This window comes from Aegilops tauschii, chromosome 2 (assembly GCF_002575655.3).
Source record: "Aegilops tauschii subsp. strangulata cultivar AL8/78 chromosome 2, Aet v6.0, whole genome shotgun sequence".
Classification (NCBI taxonomy): Eukaryota; Viridiplantae; Streptophyta; class Magnoliopsida; order Poales; family Poaceae; genus Aegilops; species Aegilops tauschii.
In genome coordinates this window covers 322,893,486-322,902,990 of record NC_053036.3, presented here as the reverse complement: position 1 = coordinate 322,902,990, position 9,505 = coordinate 322,893,486, and the positions used below count along the sequence as shown (strand labels likewise).

The 9,505-nt window shown below is 44.9% G+C and overlaps 1 protein-coding gene across 1 annotated transcript; it reads right to left on the bottom strand.

Annotated features, from left to right (window-relative positions):
- Positions 1-2,506: 2,506 nt before the first annotated feature.
- On the bottom strand, positions 2,507-5,394 carry LOC109734656 (probable WRKY transcription factor 57). Its single transcript, XM_020293858.4, has 3 exons — positions 4,938-5,394; positions 4,176-4,343; positions 2,507-3,236 (listed from the first exon to the last, which is right to left on the bottom strand). Exons 1-3 carry the CDS (start codon positions 5,207-5,209, stop codon positions 2,819-2,821), a joined length of 858 nt encoding a protein of 285 aa, XP_020149447.1. The 5' UTR covers positions 5,210-5,394; the 3' UTR covers positions 2,507-2,818.
- Positions 5,395-9,505: the final 4,111 nt, after the last annotated feature.

Below are 9,505 nucleotides of genomic sequence, written 5' to 3'. Positions count from 1 at the left end.
ACACAAATCACCAAACTCGGTGGGACCGATTCAGAGAACTCGGTCAGACCGATTTGGTTCATAATGTGACCATTAGGTGTTTCGGTGGGACCAACATGTCAACTCGGTGGGACCGATATCATTAGGGTTAGGGCATAACGTAATCTCGGTGTGACCGCTTACACAAACTCGGCGGGACCGATTTTGGTAATAGTCAAACAGAGAGTTGGTCAGGCAAACTCGGTGGGACCGATTCGCTCATCTCGGTTGGACCGAAACGTTACGAAAGGGAAACAGAGTGTTTGCATTGCAATCTCGGTGGGACCGATCGCTCATCTCGGTTGGACCGAAACGTTACGAAGGGAAACAGAGAGATTACAATCCCATCTCGGTGAGACCGAGATCCCTATCGGTGAGACCGAAAAGACTAGGGTTTCTGGCAGTGGCTATGTCAACTGAACTCGGTGGCGCCGGATAGAAAGAATCGGTGGGGCCGAGTTGGACTTTTGGTTTGGGACATATGTGGATATGAGAAAGTAGTGGAGGGTTTTGGAGCATATCACTAAGCATTTTGAGCAAGCACCTCATTAAGCAACACCTCATCCCTTCTTAATAGTATTGCCTTTTCCTATAGACTCAATGTGATCTTGGATCACTAAAATAGAAAATGTAGGGTCGTGTGCTTTGAGCTTGAGCCAATCTTTTGTCCTTAGCATTTTGAAGGGTCCACTTTCTAATCCATGCCATGCCAATCATTGAGCTTTCCTGAAATATCTATCTTGAAATAGCATTAGCTCCATGAGCTATATGTTGTTAGGAATTACCAAAACCACCCAGGGATAGTTGCACTTTCACAAGTCTCTAGGTTAGATACTGTGCAGTCACATCCAATGCGTTGGTCTGGTTAAATCCTTAATAAATGAGGTAACCCCGCGAGTCAAATAGGGCCTTGGTTTGAACAATAGAACCTCGATATGGTGATAGCTGGTTGGTCATGGGGTTATTTGGATGCATTCGACCACACTACGTTGACTACACATATGTAACGGTGTTTACCAGTGCCATGATGTTTATCTAGATAATATCCTCAATTGCAAATACAAGGATGCATGTGAAACCTTTATCCCTAGCCTATTTCTTTATTGTTGTCTTGTTATTTAACTGTGGGAATTTGGTCTAGAAAACTAGTACTCTTTGAGATAACAAGTTCTTTGCAGAAATCTCCCTGCTAAGCATCACTCCTCATGGGTTCGATAAACCTAGGGTCTCTAGGGGAAAAGGCACTATCTGCATCACAAACCAGATGAAAGGTAATCAATAGACGCCTCTTGTGGTTGTTGTTCGCGCCATTGACATGGACCCTTTGGATGACACATAACAAGATGGTGATCGAGCGGACCTTTTCCAACGTGGCACTAACTCCGTGTTTAAATTTCTAGCCTCTTGCAGCACCTGCATCCGCCCTCTAGGCTGCAAGACATGGACCGGCTAGGCAGTATGTTGATACTCTGTGTGTGGCAAGCCGACGCCGTGCTTTGCCTCCTAGTTAGGGATACGGCTGCTCCATGGAGCCATGTATCGCATTACTTTATTCTTCTTTTTGGCATGTTTGTGTCGTTGCCCTACCAAACTTATATTTTATTTCCGGCATTTGGACATGATGTTGGATGTGGTGATTTGCTTTATATATAAAGCAGCTTGAAATGTTGTTTTAAGAAGTTGAGTTAAGCCTAGCTGAGACGTGTACACCAAAAGATATAGGGAGTCTTTCAACAATAGCGTTTTCATTAGGAAAGGGAATAACGAGGTGATGAGACACATAACAAGACTTGTAGCACAAGGTTTCACGCAGATGGCCGAAACCTATTCTCCAGATATATGTGAATCATTTTCCAATACCTTATCCCAATTGCAGCTCGAAATCATCCATCTATGGAGTTGATGGATGTGGTGACCATATATTCTTGTGGGTCACTTGATTTGGATATATAAGTTTCACATGAATTCAACTTCAAAACCAAACGCAAAACGCAACATATATTTTGTAAAGTCTACAAGTCACTCCATGGCTAAATTTGTTGGAATATATTTGGTACAACTGACTTAATGAGAACCTTATAACAAAAGGTTATTGTAAGAATGATGAGAACCCATGCGTGCCCATCAAGAAATCCTCAACATGATTTCATATTATCTCAATGTATGTTGATGGTCTAAACATCATTGGCAACACACAATATACTGAGGAAGCTTGTGATTGTCTAAAAATGGAATTTGGGATAGAATATTTGGTTAAAATCCTGCCTATTTTTTGTTAGATAACCAAACTAAATACTACTCTCTCCGTCCCGAATTACTTACATGCATCCATTTTTGCGACAAGTGACAAGTAATTCGGGACGGAGGGAGTAGTAGATTTTTTTCTCTTTTTTTTTTGCGGGGAGGAGGGAGTAGTAGTTACTACAGGTCACATAGGTGTACATGTTGATGACTAGTATAATTAATTAGAATTTGCATCGACCATACATATACAATGTTGGCACAAGCCATATACTCATAATTTAATCAACATGCAGTGCGTATAATTACTTTGTATAACCACACAGTAATTATACATACGTTGTACGGAGTAGAGTACTACTTACACAGTGCATATTTAATCTATTACCAGTAAATGACATGTTCAAGAAATAATTAACCACATTGTAAAATATATACCTATGTACCACCATACTACTATATAATTACCCTATTCTTCTCTCTATTCAGTGGTCCATCCATGCATAATTAAGCAGCTAATAATTAATTAAGCTAGCTAGCGGCGATCGACACCGTCGATCTATCCGTGCCTCATCGCTGGAGGCACCATGTCATCCAGAAGCCCCTTATCGACGGCGGGAACACTCCCCGGCGACGAGATGGACGATGCCTGGGTTGTGTAGCTTGCAAGTTGCAGCTCCTGTCGGTTGCAGTGTAGCGGCTGGAGCAGCGACGACGACATCGCCGGCACGCTGAAGAGTGGGTTTTGAGTGGTCGGCGAGTGCAGCGCCGGCAAGTCGTTGTACATGAGGTGGTGGTGGTGTGCCGAGAAGGCCATCTGGCTGGCGAGGGTGGCGGCGCCGGCGCCGCGGGGGAAGGTGACGGTGTGGTGACAGTGCTGGCCCTCGTAGGTGGTGATGACAACGGAGGGGTCGTCGGAGCAGCGCTCCACGCGCTTCTTCACCGTGCACTTGTTGTTGGTGCACCGGTAGTAGCTCCTACGTAAGAGAATATAATTGCAACACTTCATTCATCCATGGCAAAATGAATCATGTGATTTGCGGGATAAAGTGAAAAATGGGCCTAGCTACATGTCAGGTTAGGTACTATACATTATTTTCTCCTGTCAAAAAAGAAAGAAAAACTAAAAACATGACGAATGCATGCCAAGGGTTCCTCTAAAATGACATCCGTATAAAACGTACAAGTACTACGTGCAAAGTAGTACCAGTACTGTGCGCATTCATTAATTTTGCCCAGTGAATATTACTAGGATTCGACCCACAACGTCATAGGTTCGATCTCTCTCTATCTTGCAGTGCACTAGCTAAATCAGAGCTAAACTTAACTACCTCCTTAACAAACTGATCAGCAGAGGAAAGCTACCCTAAAGCAGAATGTATGCACACAGTTTACGAAACTACGTACTGTCATGTTCGTTATGAAGCGATGAGTATCGGAGAAACCCCACACACACACACTAGTAGTTAACGGCAATTAGTTACCAAATGATTTACATATTCAATGCACACCAAATTTATATGGTATTGCACCCTATTACGTACTCACATGCACATACATATGTCCTACGCTTTCACTCTCAACTACTCCCTCTGTAAACTAGTGACCTAAACGATTTTATATTAGTTTACAGTAGTTTACAGAGGGAGTATCTTAATAGTCTATACACAATTACACACTGAATTATCTTACGCATTTTTTGCATGATCTAATATGCTGCTAGTTAGGATATGGAGATGGATTTTTAGGCAGAACCAGGAGCTCTGCCGACCAGCTAGGATATGGAGATCATTCATATATACGAAGCATATAATGTGTAGAATTTTTCCTCGCAAAAGAAAATAATGTGTAGAGTTTTCCACGGGACGTACGTATGTACAAATTAAGCTATGGATCGGACGATAGGAATACGTTACCTTGGGAAAGGACTGTTCTTGACGGCCTTCTGTCCGTACTTCCTCCAGCGGTATCCGTCCTCGAGGTGGTCTATCTCCGTCTTGGTCATGAACGCGAACCGTGGCTGCCGCGCCCGCTTCTGCTTTTTCATCGTCTTCCCCGGGGCCAGCGCCGGCGCCGGCTTGCTCCTGCATCCATATCCAAGCACGCATAGATGGAGGTTGCTGTTAGCTCCCATTTGTACAGAGAAGACCAAATTAACGCATGGCGCAAGAGACAAATCGTTCCCTTTTTATTTCAATCAATCATCAATAGTCCAAAACCCCTATAAAAATACTCCGTATACTAGTGGTGGCCGTGAATCTAGCTAGCATACGTTCCAAATTAACAACCTTATCGTGGACTTAAAAAGGCCATGAGAGGGGAAGGGGAGGTTTAGCACGCGAATCCCGGCGCAACGTTCCATGCAAATTAACCACACAGCACCACACTCTCTCAGCCTCATTACCGAATTTACCGGACTGCCCTTGGAAACGATGACGTGCTATTAACGAATAATTCAGACGAATATAAAAGTACTCGCAACAAGGACGAATGTAAAAGAGAAATTATATAACGAAATGAAATGCAAAGTGAAATATTATCGAGGAGAAGGAAATTAAACTAAGTTTTTTTTTTGGAAAAGTCGATGGTAATTACGAATTAACGCTCATGGCGTGGAAGAGAGGAGATGAGCATGGCGACGATCCGTCGGTGAATTAAGCTACCGCAGCTTTACTTACGCTGCCTCTGTCGCGGCGGCCGGCCTGCCGTCGGCGTCTGCAGCCTCCCGCGTGGCACCGTCATCGGTGGAGTTCGACGAGGCGCCGGCCCCTTCCATGGACCCCGTTGGTGTGGCCGGAGGCGGATCCAGCGGCGGAAGCAGCTCCCCGGCGCAGCCGTCGTCGACAAAACCGGCCGCCCAGCCGATCTCCGCCAACAGCGCAGAGGAATCGGCGTACGCTTCCTCGGCGGAGAAGGGCCAGTCCCCACCGCCGCACTCGACGCCGGCCATTGCCACGAACCCCACCGCGAGACGTATATGTAGAGCTAGCAGCTCGAGACCAGGGGCAAAAACCTTAGGCGGCCTCAGGCCGCGCGCTGCACAGCTTCAGCTTGGCACTGTGCTAGCTAGCTACCTCTGCTCCGACCACTGACGCTGTCAAGTAGTTGATGCTTCTGATCTTGCCTTTGGGGCCCTTTTATCGTCTACTCGAACGTGTGGTTTGTCTATGTGTGTGTGGGGGGAGGATAGGTGCGCATTCATTGTACTTTCCTCTCATTTAATTAATTATTAATGTAGTACCATAAATTGCTAATTAATTAATTGGATTTGCTTTTATATGCCCATCAAATCGTAGTAGTACTACATATGTATGACGGGATAGAGAGGTGCACAACCACTTGTGGGCAACTCTGATGATACAAATTTGCAACTGCTTTGTTACATATTTCTACTACTACTAAGGTTGTCCTTTTTTCATCCATGTATTTTTGGAACCGCACGCATTATATTAATCAATAAACGGAGTATAGGCAGCGTAGGTGGCGCTCCCTGCAGCGGCTAGTGAGGGTCGGGGCTGGTCACTCCATGTCTCGCTGGTGGTCGCATCCAATCGAATCGGTGAACGTCTCGGCTAGCCTTTGTTGAGTAAATTGTTAATTGATAGCTGCGCGGTTGGCTGGCGAGTAAGGGATTAATAGGCTAATCGGCAAGTTAATCCATTAATCAAATGATTTATCAGTTTATCGGCTGCTAGGTGGCTCTATGAGTAGGGATTAATCGACGAGTTAACTGGTTAATCGGGTGAATTCTTGGGCTAGGTGTTTGATTTGGGAGGATTTCTCCTTCAGATGTGGACACCGACCAATGGCTCGTACTAGCGAGGTTGTGGGATGCAGCCTGAAGGCTTCACTGTGCTCCCACTCCGGCCAGTTTGCCTTCGACTGTGCGATGCAATCTATGAATGATGGCTTAACACAGAGGGTATGGTGATGCAGCAGCATGGTGGGTTTCTAGCCCAATGCATGTAGCTGCTGGGATCGCAGAAAAGTGGTGGCGACAACTACTATGATTGACTTCAATTTGGTTGTATTTCTTGAGTATCCGGTCTCGAGCTCCGGGCTGAAAAACTTAGGTTTGACCCGAGTTGGTTAACTGGCAATGACAATGTTGTGTGTTGTGAACTTGGTGAAAGCATTGCCCGGACTTGTTCTTTAGGATGAAAACTTAGAATGTGATCATTGGTGGTTGGATCTGATGACGGCGGCGCTTGAGTGTCGTTCTCTTCTTGAAGACGTATCTTTAAGAAAAACGCGGTCCTAATGATGTCAAGGGATGGTTGTTGCAGATATGGTCATTAATGTAGTTTGTCAATCGTTGTTTTGATCGCTTCATAGTTTCCTTTTTTTCTTTTTCCTGTGCTAAGCATAGTTTTGGTCTTGCATGACTTTGCCATATGCCGACATATTTAGTTGTGTGCGCGCGTTTGTTTTAGCTCTGTGCATCTCAGTTATGCAAAGGTAGGATGTGTTCCCTTTGTGTTTGTGTCCACTTGATGCTTCATTTTGAGCCAATAAAATCTAACCTTTATCAAAAGAGTAAACGTATTATTAATAAATGCACATACATGCGAAAACTAATAATAGAAAGAACATGACATGACTTGTGTCCAGAATACTTTGCAAAAAGAACCTCAAATAAAAGAACATAACAAAAAAAGTCCATTGGGATCCCTGCAACCAACTACATATGAGACCGTCATCGACCGCCAGCACCGTTGAGACGCATAGGAAGAGATTGAACACCAGCAAACAGAAATCCAGACTGGTGCCATAGCCTTCAAGGCATCGAGATTCGAAGACTAGACCTGCAGAACATGCACTTGGCCATGTGGCTGGTCGGTCGAGAACATTCCCCATGCCGACCTAGATCCGGACTACACGCATCCCACTGTCTTTGCTGGGGAAGAACACTAGATCCGCCTTCCATCGGGCCACCAACCTTGAACCAGTACCAACATATCCCACTTGTCGGCGCCGCCATGACACACAATAACCGCCAGACACAGGAAAACATAAAGCCCACCGTTCCAGACGAACAAAGATCATATGAGGCCATCGGCTTAGCGGCGCCGCTGGAGATAACTTCGCCTTGGTGAGGAGACACCGAAGCCACCTTATTTGATGCAACACCAACCACTCCAAACTGGCGCAGCTACATGAAGATGAGATCCTAAACCTATGGACTAACTAGAATAGAAAGGGGAGCCCACTCCCCTCCACTAGCTGCCCGAGCAGCGGACGAAGAGGGGTGAAGATCATCACCTCATCGGTGTCCATAGGAGGGTTGGAAAGTTAGGAAATTGGTTGGCACATGTTTGTCATGTCATATCTTGGGCTTATTATCATTGGTTTAGTACTGAATTTAAGGCTTGCATGCTTGGGATAGTCATTAACTTGATAAAAACATGAAGTTACAGTCTATTTTAATAGTTGTGGATATTTGACTTCGGATTTGCTCTTAGCACTACCGGTTTGTGTACAAAGCAGCTACTGCTATTTGGATATGGGATAGTGTATTCAGTGTTCAGATGAACCTTTGCCTTTCTTTCACCTAATAACAAAAAATGGGGACTCTAATGAGAAGTTGAAATTGCATAGTCCTTCCATCTTGAGTAAAACGCATAAAACCACCACTTTAGTGTCATAGCTCTCGGAGAACCACCACTTTACAAAATGTGACACTTCGCACCACGCCGAAAATTTGACAGTGGCAAAAAAACTGAACCAAAAAATGAGCACATTTTGACGTGGCAGATTACTCGCGTGCCGACAGCGGGGGATGGCGCACCGCTAACAGCGGGAGACGGTCGACTGTCGGAAGCGGATCGGTCGGAATGAACCAGCACACACACACACACACACACACACACACACTCTCCTCTCTCTCTCTCTCTCTCTCTCTCGTCACTCACTCCACTCTCCCTCCCCCTCACTAAGGCGGCATGGCGGCGGCGAAATCTGAAGAAGGCATGGTCGGTTCCATTGGCGACGAGGGAAACACGTTGGAAGGGCGGATGGGGCCTAATGGCGGCGTGGTAAGGGGCAGCCACACCGAGGATGAGGAGGAGGAGGATTGCTGCGGCAGCATGCTACTTGTGAACTGCGTTGGGATTTCCCCGAAGAGGAGAGGATGATGCAGTACAGTAGAGATAAGTATTCCCCTCAGCTAAGAACCAAGGTTGTCAATCCAGTAGGAGAACCAAGCAACAACTCATTAGCAGCACCTGCACACAAACAACAAATCCTTGCAACCCAGCGCGAACAAGGGGTTGTCAATCCCTTGACGGTTACGAGCAAGATTAAATTGTATGGTATTTGATAGATAGATCAGACAAACATACAAAATAAAATAAATAAAAGAAAAACACAGCAAGGTATTTTTGGTTTTTATATATGATAAAAGATAGACCCGGGGCCATAGTTTTTACTAGAGGCTTCTCTCTTGAAAATAGCATACGAAGGGTAAACAAATTACTGTTGGGCAATTGATAGAAAAGCAAATAATTATAACGATATCGAAGGCAATGATCATGCATATAGGCATCATGGCCGAGACAAGTAGACCGACTCCTGCCTGCATCTACTACTATTACTCCACACATCGACCGCTATCCAGCATGCATCTAGTGTATTAAGTTCATAAAAAAATGGTGTAACGCCTTAAGCAAGATGACATGATGTAGACAAGATAAACTCACGTATGAATAAACCCCATCTTTTTACCCTTAATAGCAACGATACATACGTGTCATGTCCCCTTCTGTCACTGGGATTGAGCACCGCAAGATCGAACTCATTACAAAGCACCTCTTCCATTGCAAGAAAAAATCTATCTAGTTGGCCAAACCAGATCAATAGATCAGAGAGAAATACGAAGCTATAACAATCATGCATAAAAGAGTTCAGAGAAAACTCAAATAATATTCATGGATAGATCTAATCATAAACTCACAATTCATCGGATCCCAACAAACACACCGCAAAAAGTGATTACATCGGATAGAACTCCAAGAACATGAACGGGAACATTGTATTGAAGATCAAATAGAGAGAAGAAGCCATCTAGCTACTAACTATGGACCCGTAGGTCCGTGGTAAACTACTCAGGCAACATCGAAAGGGTAGCAAGGATGATTTAGAGCCCCTCCATGATCGAATCCCCCTCTACTAGAGTGCCAAAAAGGCCTCCAGATGGGATCTGTCAAGAACACGAACTTGCAATGGCGGAAAAAGTATTTCATGGACT

Excerpts from the sequence above, each read along its gene's own strand:
- LOC109734656 (XM_020293858.4), bottom strand. The coding sequence starts at position 5,209 with ATGGCCGGCGTCGAGTGCGGCGGTGGGGACTGGCCCTTCTCCGCCGAG. Across the intron at positions 4,344-4,937 it reads GCCGCCGCGACAGAGGCAGC|GAGCAAGCCGGCGCCGGCGC; the intron begins GTAAGTAAAGCT and ends ATATGGATGCAG. Across the intron at positions 3,237-4,175 it reads AAGAACAGTCCTTTCCCAAG|GAGCTACTACCGGTGCACCA; the intron begins GTAACGTATTCC and ends TCTCTTACGTAG.